Source organism: Podarcis filfolensis, assembly GCF_964270895.1.
Source record: "Podarcis filfolensis genome assembly, chromosome: 2".
NCBI lineage: Eukaryota > Metazoa > Chordata > Lepidosauria > Squamata > Lacertidae > Podarcis > Podarcis filfolensis.
Genome location: NC_139605.1, coordinates 55,144,209 through 55,158,798, shown reverse-complemented (window position 1 = coordinate 55,158,798; position 14,590 = coordinate 55,144,209). Strand labels below are relative to the sequence as shown.

Below are 14,590 nucleotides of genomic sequence, written 5' to 3'. Positions count from 1 at the left end.
CCATAACCCTACTTTCTATAAAACTGTCTTTATGTTCATTCAGGCCATTGGTCTGCTGTCCAGAACTGTTCGTTCTGCATAGCTTTCCACAGTCTCAAGCAGAGGATTCCCAAGGATCCTTTAGCAGCCAGAAAAGCACACAAAAAACCTGTGTGCAGGAGCAGAGCCTGCCATTGCCCAGTTAGAATGGGGTGGGGCAAGATTTGCGAGTGAGGGTTGTTTTGTGTGACTAAAAAATTCCCCAAAAAGCCACCTTCCAAAATAAATTACCCCAACACTGAACTCAGTAATTGTGTAAAATACGCTAGTATGTGAAAGCCTATCCAAGCACATAACATATTTGCTTATTTTATCTGTTTTTTATTGGTAAGTCTTTTTGTTTTTATGTTTTGTTTTTATGTCCACCACTTAGAGGATTTATATTATATATTTTATATTTATATTTATACTATATATAATATATTATATTATATATTATATATTATATTTATATTATTATTAAGCAGTTTATACATTATCCTGAGTAAACGAATAAACTCTCCTCATAAAATGCCGCTTCAAAGAGCGCAATTCAAGCCGTATTCACTGTACTGTACTGAGAATTCGAATAACGCTGTATCCTTCCGCCCATTCCCCCTCCCCCCAGGTAAAAGGAGCGCCGGCTCGCGCTTCCGCACTTCGAACACCGCAACCTGATAGGCGGGCGGAAATTCCCCGCAACCTCCAATAGCCTTTCCGGCCTACTGTCGCTTTCCGGACAAAGGACCGAACCGCGGTCGTTTCCATGGAGATTTCGAACGCGTTCGCGTCACGTCCTCCTTTCCCAGATCAGGGCTCGTTTGTGGACGAGAGTTTCGCGCGCTCCTAGAACGCTCCCCCCCAACCCCCTAAGTGTAGGGGTTTTAAGGGCGCAGCCCCCCCCAAAGAGGCCACTGGGTGGGCAGGCGCACCCGCTGCCGCCATTTTGGCCGTGGAGGCGGCGAGGCGGGAGGGAAGGAAGCAAGCGGGGCCGAGGCGGCTTTCGCAGGGGCCATGGCGCGCGAGGCTGCGCAGTGCACGGTCAGAAACGCGGTCGCCGCGCAGGTGGACGGGCAAATGTCCTGGCAATCCGGTGCGTCAGTGATCGACGTGCTGCTGCCTCGCCGCCGGCCCTTCTTCGTAAGTGCGAGGGGCGCCTTCAGCCTCCCGAAGTCCCATCTTGGTCCGACTTTTCCTTCGTGTCCCTGAGTAGGGAGCGAGAAGCTGAAGATTTTTTCCGTTGGAGATTCCGGTGGATCCTGGATCTTATGCGCCCAAAACGTGGTCTCTCTCGCTCTCTTTCATCCATCAAGCTTACGGCCCCTGCAGGCCCCCCCCCCGCATATTACACACCACTCAATGGTGATAGTAGAGGGAAAGGAAATCTCATTTTTCCCAGTGACAAAATATTAAGGGGGAAATGTCATTAAAAAAAAAAAAAAACCATACAGGCAGGGGAGTGTGAGTGGAGCAAATGTCATAACAGATATATTGTACAGCAAATGACTTAGGAAGGCCCTCAGGGACACAGAGAGGCTTCCATCCGCCTTCATAGCACTCAATCTGACTTCATGTTCAGGAGTGATACCTGTCACTCCTTATTTTCCTAATAAGCTTGTGAAATTGGTCCCTGCCTTTCGCAGTGTAGATGTGGAATTGATGTTGAGACACTGATTTGCACAAGACCCCCACCCCCAGTGACTCCACTGCTAAAGTTGAGGGGGGGAAACAGCAGTTGGGTGTACATTAGATCAGCAAAGCACAGGAAGTATTACTGAGAACATGTCTCCCCACCGCCACCTAGTCTGTTGGCAGAGTAGTGCTGGTATAATGGTATAAAGTCAAGTCACACTTGTGGCAATTATTATTATTATTATTAATAATTATTACTATTATTATTACAACTACTACTACATCCCCCCCCTTATAACACATCTCATGCAAGAGGCTGATCTCTCAGAACCATCTGCAACCCATCGTTCAGTTGTGGATAAACTTACTTGACTATGAGAAGATAAAGGATAGTAGTAGGATATTGAACTTCAAAATCAAATGACCACGTTTCAGGTTATTTTCCAAAGCAGAACTGGATGACCGAGCTCCGCAATTAACCCACCGCCCTGACCTGCAGAACTTTTTACTATCTTCCTGGTCATCAGATCTATTATTTAATGTGCAGAGAGGTTTCAATAGTGTCCTTTCTCAGTTGAGCTGCATGGATTGGCTGGGGCTGTCTGTTAGTATAATGTGTGTGTGCATGCTAGATTATGTGTACAAGACTATGGGGTGGCTACATCTACTTTTCATGAGACCCACCACTGGCCAACAGCCAGAGGGTTAGCCAAGGGTAAATTCAGCTCCTATGGGAAAATAAAGATTAGCCACTCCTGTCCTAAGAAAAACAGTTTATCCACTACAGCTACTGGCTTGTGAATGCAGCAAAGATTACCCAACCTACCTGAAACAGTAGACCCAAGAATGTCCTCTTCCATAGAGTTGTCTGGTTCAGTTGAACAGCCATCAACATAAGCGTTAAGAATTGTCAAGCGACATTTTTCTGAAATTGCTTCAGCAGCAAAAAGCCCTCAAGTAGCTGACCTTGTGTTCTCTTATTGCTTACCCTCCATCTTTTCTCTCAAGAAGGTACAAGTCCTGGATAGAATGTTTGGGGTGACTGGAGGGTGGATATTTCTGCTCTAGCACCCGCTCCCCAGGTTTCCACCATTGTAAGCCCAGTAGAATGGAAGTTACAGCAGAAAAGCATTTCCATCAAGTTCTGCTGTTACTGTTTGCACAGTTGGTTGCTGTTTTGATTTTGATTTTCCAAATGTAAGGCACAGGCTGCTTGCTTGTTAATAATTATTTTATGCAGAGGGAGCTGTGTAATTAAGTGACAGCCTTGTTTTCAGTTACAGGAAATTGTGTTCAGGAATTATTACACAGCTTTCTTGACTGTGCGGATGCAGCAACAAAACTTCACAAACAAGGGAAGGAAAAGCCGCTCCAGCTGGGTCACCTGCTTACGTAATTATTGCCTGATGCCCAACCCACACACAGAGGAAGGCTCCCAGGATTACTTCTGTTTCTCTAGGAATCAGGTTAGGATAACCGGGCTCCACTGGGAGCTGGAGGTGAAAGGCCAGTGTATTGCTTCCTTTCTATTCATTTATAAACAGCTCACTTGGCAGACTGCAGTCTTTTTCTCTAGGGAGCAATCTCTGTGGTAACTGATATTGCACTTGAAATGCAAGATCTAAAATCTGACGAAGCTCTCTTTTCAAGACAGTGCTTTTACAGGAGGATGCCTCAGCTGTGGCTGTTACAGAGGTGGAGCAGTTGGGAGCACGTGCTCATTGCAAAGTGCAAAGTGCAAAGTTGAGCCCCTAGAGCACTACTTACCAAGCAGCTTTTATTCTGAACCTGTGTTCCTTTGTACTTTCACTACAGCTGGCTCTCGTTCCCCACACTTATAGGAACTGTACGTTAAACATCCTCAAAAAAGTACCAGTTTAATTATTAATATGGGATAAGTGCAATGTTTATGTCCAGATTTCCCACTCCCCTCCCGCACACTACTTAGTAGATGGGGACTGCCAGTGCCATTAGTAGCTACTCCTACATCCCCTTTAGCTTTAAGAAAAACTTCTGAGGGAATGGTGAAGACACAACTTACAGCAAGAGCTTCTCCCTTGAAAATGTTTTCCAGTTCTATTCTTGAACAATATATTGTCCATTAATGCCAACCATATTAGGCCAGGTGGTTTCTGATACAGCTGTTAGGACTATGCACTAGTCAACTGAAGGCTTATCCATGCATCTATTTATTTATGAAGTGATTCTTACTGCACCCCAGCATAAGTGCTCTTAGGGCAGCTAATAAAAATTCTCTCCATCCTCACAACAGCCCTGTGATGTAGAGGATGCTGAGAAATAGTCATTCTTCCAAGGTAACCCAGTGAGTCTCATGGCTGAATACAGATTTGAACAGTCCTAGTCCAGCACTCTTACCACTTCATAAATGGACCGAAGGAACTCCAGCACCTGCAATGACTCAATACATTAGTCTTGTTTCAAGTGTCTTGTCAGCAGTTGTTGCAGGTGTTCATTTTTTTAACAGCGTACATTAATTCTTTTAGATGCTTTGCAGTGTGGATCGGGCGATTGCCATGCGGTTGATTCTGCGCCAGCCTTCTCCAACATGGCTGCGTTTCAGTATTGAAGAGCTACAGCTCTGCCCTGGAGACCAAGAGGTGTGTACATTGCCATCTCCTTCAGGCACTCTTTCCCAGATCCACAGGGCCAGTGTTCCCTGTGTCTTACGACAAATGAACTAACAGCAGAGGCTGGGACTAAATATAACATTCTTCAGAGGGAGCCAAGATGGTTAGCTGATGTTAGTCTCTCTCTGCAACACCTAGATCCCTAGCTGTGATCCATGGTTGCCAGGCCAACTCTCTTTCTTACCCACACTGGATGGCATCAGCAAAGATTTGCAGTGGCATCAGGAACATCAAGCAGCTATGTCAGAGCATCCAGCAATACCACTTCTATGTATTTGTGATACTAGGAAAGACAAGAAAGCGGTTTGGAGGTATGTGTCTGCCTGTCTGCGAGTGGAAACTTATAGATTTCCTGCATCAGAAGGAAGCTGGATTTGTTGGCATCTGAGGTCCCTTCCAACTCTGTGATTCTACGAAATCATTTCCAAAGTAGCCCTCATTGATCTTAGGGGCACATACATAAATTAGGTTCAGGTTTTGTTTGACACATGCCTGGAAATCCCTTTCCCATGCAGGCAAGCTGGTCTGCAAGTCAAGATGAAGATTGGCAGTAGTTTGTTGACCTACCCAGGGTGAGGGGCAGGGGGAGAGGAGGCTCCCCCCCCAACTTTGTTTTGTCTTTTAACCCACTGTAGAACTTGCAGAAAGGTTTCTCTGTCTGACTCCCACATCCATCACCCAAAGTCTGGCCAGGAAACCTTTGTTTGGTAAGTAGAGTCAGTAAAATAGGACACTTAGAAAAGAGATTCCAAAATGTCTGGACCCAGGGACATAGTTGGAAATCTAAAAAACTTGTGGACACAAAATGTCCATTGCGTGGAAGAACATGCAATGCTCAGAAACATCTCCCCCAGCAATAGGCAAAAAGCCTACAGAGTCCCCAGATAAGACAAAACAGGCCTCACAACAAAAATGCAAAACCCCCTCATTTAATATATGGGGGGCATGGGCACCAAATTGGAGACCCCAGCTGTAGAAAGACTAGAAAAAACTGTGTGCCATATAGCTCAGTTGTTAGTCAGGACTTGACCATTATTGATGGGCTGCAGGGCTGCATGGTGTGCAGGCCTGTGAGTACTCTGCACTAAAAAAAGTTCAGCATCCCAAGAAGGTAAATCTTTTAACCTGCATAAAATATGTATATTTGCATGAAATTTTATTTTCCAAATGCTGCTTTATATTTTCTATTTTGCATAATGTATCCTGACTTTGTAAGTAGGCTAAGGAACCACGCAATCTACTGGAACCTTAACCTGTAGCTACTGGAAATCTCGAGTTCTGAGATTTTTGCAAGCATTGCCCACACACTTTCTGAGTATATCTTCACAGTCATAAGGGTTGGAAATTTGCTCTTCTAAGAATAAAAAAAAAAACATTCTCAGGAAGCTGAACACTGCATCCCATGTGACATGCTATATTCACACAGAATCATAGCAGTAATGTGAGACGCATCAACTGTTGGGGTGGTAGTTGAACCAGGTAGGAGATAAATTGCTGCCCTTCTCAACAACAGTCTCTTCCTTTCAGGAGTTCCCCAATGCTAACCAAGAGTTTTCAGAAGTCCAGTAAATGTGGGTGCTAGCGGAGATACTTCAAACCAGCCAGCAGTGCAGATCAGGCATTTCAATGTTAGTTGACAACTGTTTCTATTTTCTACCAGAAAAGTAAGGTGCAGCAGGTATTCATTGAAGGGATTTCTGATGTTGGCTGGGCTTTAAGTTGCAACATGCATAGCTATAAAATACGTCACTGAGCTTCCTAGGAATCACTATAAGGAAAGATTCACAAAGGGAAAGGGAGAATGCTCAGCTCCTACTCTTTAAACTTGAGCGAGTGCAGTGTTTTTGCCAGAAACTGACTACTGTTTGTGTTTTTGTTTCAGGTGGATGGCTGTTATTATAGTAGTCTCTTCTCCTACACATAAGTTTTCCAAGCACTAGAATCTGGCACATTTCTTAGGAATAGCACTGTTGTATGCAGATTGGTGCAAAGATGCTACTAGAAAAAGATGAGGAATCCATCCATGTTGGTTTCCTTCCCCTTTTAGAGCTGCTAGATGTAGCCTCATCCAGTGGATCTGGAGGACCTTGCCATTTGAAATGTTGTATAATTTAGTGCAAGAAAAGAATGAGTTGTATCTTATGTTCCTTTCTGGGGTTTCATCAGCTGAACTCTTTCTGACTACTCTTCTGGATATGCTTTTGCAGTTCCATAAAGTCCCTTACTACAGCAGAGAAATGCATCCAGCTTCACAGAATAGCTCAGCATTAGCTGATTTATCCCACGTCTTCCATCCGTTAGTCACATCCTTTGTTCTTTTCTCCTCCTAATTTGAAAGCACTTTCTCTTGGTGCGGCCACAAAAGTAGAAAGGAATGTTAATGGTGTGAGTTGCTAAATAAATGCATTTATTAAGCTTGCTTCCAGACTAACTTTTTAAAAAAAGTTTTGAAATAATAATGGGAACTGCTCCAACATAACTTCAGTTTAGTAAGGCTGTATTTGCAGTTGAACATGGACTAAATATTTACATTAAACAGCTGACATTTGTGAACCATTTTTAACTCAGCTTCGTGTGAGATGAGCCCCATTAAAATAACATTTTCCCCCAAGGGCAAAATAACAAGTACTAGTGCCTAGAAGTAATCTCCTAAAGTCTTACAAAACTGGAGGAAGAAACAGAAAATATGTTAAAGTGAAAGAAAGCCAGCCAGAGATTTCATGGTTGTGTGTAATCTCATGCAGTTCCTAGGCAGTCAAATTCACATCCATCTTGCACCCGTTCTCCCCGGACCCAGCCATACTGGGATGACTATGAACTTGATCATGTATTTTGTGGTTTTACATTTTGATTTTATTCTGTGAACCGCCCTGAGACCTCCGGGTATAGGGTGGTATATAAATTCAATTAATAATGTGAACTAGGTTATTAAGCTTGGTGGAGTGAAAGAGACCCATAAAAGACACTTGTCCCTCAGCTAAATGTCTAGCAGTTTATTTATATACACATAGGACTTTTTATACACAACAGGAGAGCTAGGGATGCAGTGTATGGAGTACAGATACTGTTATTTCTCATGCCCAAAAGCTTGACTTGGCCCAACAAAATGGCACTGGAATAGACTATGAAAAATATACAAGAAGTTTGTAATGCAATGCTGCGTCCCTCCCAGACAAGTCAAAATGGACAGATAGGAACCATTCCTGTAGGGTGCAGTACTGCTCCCTGCTCTCATAGTAACATTTCTTCCCTTTCTGGCAGTTCTCATAGAGACCATTCTGCACCTAGACTTTTCAAAGTATAAAAAACAACATTTTGCTCCTGAGATAAGCATGCAATAGTAAGTACAAATACAACCAACCAAAGTCTGAACCTGACTTGGATGACTCTTTCCAGACTTGCTGTAAAACAAGCAAAATACATAGGCCTATAGTCTCTCTCCCCACAGTCAAAAACAGTCCATGAAACCACCAAAGCTTGTCTCTCCTTTTAAACCCAAATGGTCATAATATTCTGTGGTGACCCTTTCACAGCAAGCAATAAAAGCAGGTTCCCTTGCACTTGTGCAGAGCAGCATATGCCCCCAGATTGCACCTCCACATTTTTATACCAATAGCAGCAAAATGTGTATTCAGGTGCACTCCAAGGGTTCATGGCAAGTTGCTGGTGTAACTCTTAGTGAGATAACTGGCTAGCTAAAGCATCTTCCCCCCAAGCAGAAACTAGTATTTCTGACCTAAAACTACACCATCAAACCCAACCTGTAAGCAGCAGGCAGGCAGGCAAATGTGATCTGGTCTGATTTGTGGTTTGGTCCTCTGAAGAGGGGCAGGATTGATATGGAAACATAGCTGCACGTGTGTTAGGCTAGGGAAATTGAAACTGACATTCAGCCTCTTTCAACAGAAGCCCGGCTACATTTCTTCCACAGACTTCCTTCAGGTGCAGGAACAGATATGGTTAAGAGTTGAATACCTTCCCCACGTGACACACAGTGGGCCTTCTTTGGGGTCATCTAGACTGAACATTATCCAAAGTGCAACTCTCCATCATTCATAGGGAAATATTTGAGCCGATATTTCTGAAATGTCATGCAGCAGGTCCAGGCTACAAAGGTGCTAGTAAAGAGAAGGTGGCTCCTATTCCAACTGAAAGGGCAAGATCAGTTATTGACAAAAAGCACAGTGCAGTAATAACCTCTAGGTGAGGAGGAAGAGACACTTTCAAGGCAGCAGCTGCCGCCAATACAAAATAAATCCAAGTGCTTATCTGGTGAACTCTCATTTGGCCCTTAATGAAAAGGAACCCCTTACAGTGTGCATTCACCAACACTAGCAGTTCCTATGTATTGCTAGAGAGATAGCTGGCTATGTATTCCAGAAGGCTGAAAAGCTGATTCATCATCTACATGAAGGCAACTACACAGTACGTGCAAAGTCCTGCTAAAGGAATCAACACTACTGGACATAAAGTGTCAGCAAGCTGTAAGAGCAACAAACAGGATGTGCTGCTCCAGGAGGAACAGACTGGAAGGATTATTTACATGAGTGTCCAGCAGAGGACCTGAATGTATACAATGCATACAAAATGGCTTTGTTGGACCCAGCGTCCAGAGCAGCACCTGCTTTACAAAAGCCGTATGCTCAGTCTCTCACCACTCATCCTTGTCTAGGCATTTTAATAAGCTAAAAACTACTAAAAAGCAACATCCCAGTCTGAAGCTACAGGTGAAAGGAGTCAAGTTGCTTTATGTTTAGTTCCTCAAAGCTAACCCCATGTCATCTTCAGCTATTTTATTTTGCAAAATTATTCTAGAGAACTTCATGACACTTGCAATATAGCTTCCAGTTCTGTAACACCACCCCTAAAATGAAATAATAAGCCTAATTATCTTGAAGGATTTTACAGATAATGAGGTAGAACAGGGAAGTGGCATGTTTGCACGATTGTGTCCAATGACAGGTGCCTTTATGGCAAGGTGAATGGCTGCAGTGTAACAACAAATGCTGGGTCTACCTTTGTAAATACATTGCCCCATTTATATATCAAAACAGAGTGGGACAATGTACTGTACAAAAGCCATTAGACAAACTAGCTTGTTTTGGGTAGATTCAATTCCTTTTGTTTCAGGGCAGAAGAGGGCAAAGGGGATGCACTCAAACATGTGTGACCTGCTTGCCTGAGACCTGAGACCTTTTTCTCTGGCAAGATGCAAGTCTGAAGAAACAGTTAACCAAACAGTTGGAAGGAGAGCTGCTGAAGGCAAATATTCTAGTTCATACCTTCTGCTCTGTCATGTTTTTCTTGGTGCCTTTTAGAAGGCACTTTTACTCTGCAGAGTTGCTTTCAATCGAAAGCAAATGTCAAGCTGCAGAAACTGATTTTTGCTGCACGCCCAAAGGGATTGCTTAGAAATAACTCTCTGCAAGGAAATCCATTTAAATTTATCTGCCCTGACAGCATGGGTACTTCTCTAACAAACCCTCTAGATGCTTCCGTACAGAGTTTTGCCAGTACATCTCAATTTCAGCTACTCTAACACCAACAGACTACACACAAGCACGTGTGTGCACATGCAGGCACAAACAGCCCTGCAAGAGGCAACATACAGGCTTGCATCAAACAGAGGAGCATGTTAGTCAAATTAGTTCAATTTGTACTCTGAGCTGGTGGCAAGCAGACCTCTACTAGGAAAAGGCAAATCCCTTCAGACATGCAAGGTGCTCAAGTATGAAGAACAGTCACATCCACGTCCCGTTGCTTAACTTGAAGTTAAAGAAATGAACTTGGAAAGCTTATTGCTATTGAACAAGACTGTGCTTTGCAGTTACGCTGTCTGAAAACTAACCACAATGCTAAAATACCAACAAAACCAAGTCCTTTAATATTTTTGGTTCCTTGCGGAGCAAACAGTTATTAGCAACATGAAAACAAAACCTGGCAACAGGAAGGAGAAATGCTATTTACAAGCTCTGGAACTTATGATGAGAAGTTCAGAATGGTCCAGATTTTTTTAAAATGAAAAAAAATAATATCAAAATGGTGCAATCATTAGAACAGGAAGAAGACGACTCTTCAGAGTGATTTTCTGTATTTTCAGTGTTACTTAAGTAGCTGGTAGAGGGATAAAGATTACAAAGCTAAAAACTTCAAAACAATATTGAAAGATCCTGTTTAACCAAAACAATACCAAAATTGTGATGCCTCAAAACCATTCTGAAGACTTCAAAAGCTAGGCTCAACAGAAAGCAAACCCGTTCCCTTAAATTCTGGGAATCAAAGATAACGTTGGGGAAATGGCATTGCTCTTTTCCCTGTGAAAATGCCTCTCGTTACAGAGGCAATATCTAATACTAATTTCTAAATTGGTCAATGCACAACGGCTGCTCCCCCATCTGCCCTTCAGAACATTCAGCACTGAGTCAACTGCAAATACCTGCTGGCACGAGAGGGGGTTCCATCAGCAGCTCCTTGATGAAAGAACCAATACTTTCAAGACAAACCTGTGAAGTTCATACTCGCCCAAAAGGGAGGCACAGATTCAGCACAGGAGCTTTGGGGCAAATGCTAACCCATTACAAGAGCATCTAGTAGTAGAGGTTTACGACAATTGTGCTCAACTTTAACGCCTTGCCATTAGTTCCCTATGGTAGTAAATCGCCTCCCCAACAAAGTGCATGCCCAAGAAGTCTAGTGCATTTGTGCATACTAGGCCTGGTCCTAATTAGAGCAACTAGCCTCCAAGGTCCATAGAAGAGCACTTAGGGCCACCACTGCCACCAAGAGCTGCAAATTGTGATTAATCACGCAGTGAACTAATGCTGTCAAGATTAATGCTACAAGCCACCAACACCTCAGCCCACGCAACAGAATCCCATATATGTATGTGGGGTCAGAACGTGGCACAGCTGCATTCAACCCGTCACAAAGTGGAGGAACAAGGCTGGAAACACCAACTCCCTGAGGTGAAAACAAGCACAGGTGGCAATACATTAAAAGCCAGACAGACGCTTCCCTCCACAAATCAGGACAGTTTCTGAAAATAAAGACGCCTACTTTTCTCATCAATTACCCCACACAAGTATTTTATTATTGTGGGCGGAACATGTATGGAAGTGTGCTGTCTTGCTAGGAAGCCTCCCTGGAAGGAAGGAAAAAGGAAAACTGCAACGAAATATGGTGCTTGTATCTGAACGAGGTCGGAAAAGAGACTATTTTATCTACAAAATGGAAAGACGCATGGGTGGGGTGAGGGGGAGTTGGCACCTGATAAACATCATTAGTTTCACAAAAGCAGCAAGGGATCAACATGAATATGCTATTAACACTATCCTTAGCCAGCTGAACTCTCCCATGAAGTTCTTGACCAAGACAGCATTGTGAACACCTGACTGGGCTTTTCTGGAATTTGGAGAGTTTCTATCAATGTGCAGGAAATGGTGAAGGGAGGTAGGCCAGCTTCATCAATGGGGTGCAAAGCAAAACCATTAAAGCACTGCACTAGTTTTCCTTTGGTCATTTATTTCCCCATTTGGGATGATCTGATAATGCCCAGATTGGAGAAGATAAATGAAGTATCATCTGTACCCTCTAGAAGAGTCTCTCACATCTGCTCAGGGGCAGCAACAGCAGAGAGGAGTATGTGCAAATCATGTGCCTTGATCAGCCCCATAAGTAATGTTAGCTTGTAACTGAATGCCCTTTCCAAACAAAAGAAGAGAGGTTCAAACCACTGGTTCTCGATGGAAGGCTGACAAGGAAGAGGGACACTGGAATCCCAAAATCTACACCACTAGACCATCACCCCTCTTCTTTCCCATGGGGTCAGTCTCCACATTCCTAACAGACATGATCACAGGGCTGTATTGAACAAATGCAACGCCCTAGATATAAATGCCCAATACTGGGGTCCATGGGGTTTGTTTCTCCTGCAAGAAGTCCAGGCCAGGATAATCAAAGCCATTTTGCCAGGATCGTCCAGGATATTGTGTCCTTTGATGTTAAACACACTGGAGCAACAGAATATTTTCAAAGCAGCAGTCTGCTTTTTCTGTAGGGGTGGTGGTCCTGTCTGTTTCTATCAATGAGGGACAAACTTGAGGAGCCCAGCCCAAGGCTACTGGTTCTCATCCCGCATCTGTTCCATTATGTTGATAAGGCTCTCTAGTCCAAACACATACCCCATGTCAGGGCCATCATGTACAGTGGGATCATCTCGAAAGCCTTTGAATGTGCTGTGTGCAAAGTCTATCATACGTACATCTACCTTGGGCTGGAAACTGACTGCCTCTGTGCTGCTGGCATCTTGTAGGCTCTCTGGGAGAGAGATGTCCACTTGTTTCAGGCGCATCTCTGCCCTGCGCTCCATATATGTCTCCGACCGGTTGTCCTTCCCATCATAGATGATGAGCAAGGAGCTGGAGTAGAAGCGATAGGAGGCCTGCCTCTCCAGTACAGACTTCAGGCTTTGCAGTTTGCTAAGGATGGGCTCAAACAGGTCCTTTCGTAGCTCTACTCCATTGTGCAGATACTGGTAGAGGGCATTGCGAAAACCTTCAATGGAAAGACCTCTGCCGTAGTATTTATTCCGGCACAAATAATGGCCTGTATCCAGCTGATATACCTATGATAGAAAAACGTCATACATTAGTCTACAAAGAACAGTCAAACGTGTACTGCATGAAGCTACAAAGCAGTAACGATCAGCTATGCTTTTCTGCAGTAGCTCATGGAAGCCTTTGCATCGTCATGAGAATTGTTAAAAAAAGAAGCATCAAACTAGTTCTAGTCCCTGCTGTGCCAAATTAAAACATTACAAGGACTCGGTTCTCCATAGGTTAGGACACATTCCAGAGTCAGAACAACCAAAGTGGAGCAGGACTCAAGCATACTTAAAGAGGAAAAAGTGGACTAGCAGCCAAATTAAAAATGGTAAACCTCAACAGTGTGCCTTTGTTGTATCCTCAAAGAATTCTGAAAGATTGTACATTATGCTGGCAAGGTGTTAAGATATGGGTGGAAGCTTGGGTACTCCCATATAAGAGAAAAGTCTCTTCAATTTCCTTCCTAAATATGATACAGTATAACTGGACACTATATAACACCCTGCTGGATAAAGTAGCCCAAAAGAAAATTCCAGGCTGGCTAAATGCCTCGTGTTAAACAATAATTGTTTGGAGCACCCTTGTTGCTGAATAAAACACCCTGAGCAAAATTATAATTATTATTACATTTATTTATACCCCGCCTTTTTCCCTGATGGGACTCAAGGTGGCTCAAGTCACAGAAATCAACATTTCCTTCAAAATAAGTCCAAATGGAGCTTGATGCAGAATCATGGCTGTCAGTAAAATTAGTAGGAAATTTTAATAAAAGCAAGGTACGTATTTCAAATGACCACCATCCAGCAGGGGGCACCAGCATCCATGCTATGAAGGCATGCTAAACCAACAGGAGAGTATCTACAACACTCAAAGAAAGGGACACCTATCTGACACCCTGACCAATGCAGATGTTCTGTGCTTTTTTTGTGCAAGGTGTCACCACCCATTTTGAACAAGAGAGCCCCATACGGTTTCAAGATTGTTGAAACTTCTGTTCATCCTTGCCCATTAAGGTAAAGGTAAAGGGACCCCTGACCATTAGGTCCAGTCATGGCCGACTCTGTGGTTGCGGCGCTCATCTCGCTTTATTGGTCAAGGGAGCCGGCGTACAGCTTCCGGGTCGTGTGGCCAGCATGACTAAGCCACTTCTGGCAAACCAGAGCAGCGCACGGAAACGCCGTTTACCTTCCCACCGGAGCGGTACCTATTTATCTACTTGCACTTTGACGTGCTTTCAAACTGCTAGGTTGGCAGGAGCAGGGACTGAGCAACGGGAGCTCACCCCATCACGGGGATTCGAACCGTCGACCTTCTGATCAGAGAGTCCTAGGCTCTGTGGTTTAACCCACAGCGCCACCTGTGTCCCTCTCCTTGCCCATTAGTGGGTTTCAAATATATATGTATCTGAGAAAGAGAGATATTTTCCTATGTTCAAGCCTACTATCCTAATACTACCTTGGTTCCTCAAGGATCAGAGGTTAATAAACTCAGAGTAAGTCTTACACCCCAAGGAGCACTATTCCATTCACTAGCATGTAAGCGCTACCAGGTGAGTTGCCTATGTTAACCACAGTTCAAAGCTAAGGAAGCTCACTATGACACATGGAGATTGTTTGCTATTAAGCAGCTGGTAATATTTGCCACCAACTCCACACACCGAAGTGCAGCCCTATGCTAACCGGGAAGTAA

The 14,590-nt window shown here is 43.7% G+C and overlaps 2 protein-coding genes across 9 annotated transcripts in view; one reads left to right on the top strand and one right to left on the bottom strand.

Annotated features, from left to right (window-relative positions):
* Positions 1–678: 678 nt before the first annotated feature.
* Positions 679–6,717, top strand: LOC310757927 (nicolin-1-like). Of its 6 annotated transcripts, none has more exons than XM_083603650.1 (7): positions 679–1,158; positions 2,928–3,116; positions 4,155–4,268; positions 4,437–4,609; positions 4,934–5,005; positions 5,826–5,926; positions 6,506–6,717. In XM_083603650.1, the coding sequence occupies exons 1-6, from the start codon at positions 1,033–1,035 to the stop codon at positions 5,878–5,880; spliced, it is 729 nt and encodes a 242-aa protein (XP_083459776.1). In that variant the 5' UTR covers positions 679–1,032; the 3' UTR covers positions 5,881–5,926; positions 6,506–6,717. The 6 variants fall into 6 exon arrangements, with proteins under 6 accessions (XP_083459776.1, XP_083459775.1, XP_083459779.1 ...); XM_083603649.1 differs by having other exon boundaries at positions 6,181–6,717; XM_083603653.1 differs by lacking the exon at positions 5,826–5,926 and having other exon boundaries at positions 679–1,083; positions 6,181–6,717.
* Positions 6,718–7,276: 559 nt separating this feature from the next.
* Positions 7,277–14,590, bottom strand: part of IP6K1 (inositol hexakisphosphate kinase 1) — a 31,488-nt gene continuing 24,174 nt past the window's right edge. For all 3 annotated transcript variants that reach the window (XM_083603632.1, XM_083603631.1, XM_083603633.1), the window contains exon 6: positions 7,277–12,921. In XM_083603632.1, the coding sequence (XP_083459758.1) occupies positions 12,415–12,921 (507 nt within the window). In that variant the 3' untranslated portion in view covers positions 7,277–12,414. The remainder of the gene's footprint in view (positions 12,922–14,590) is intronic.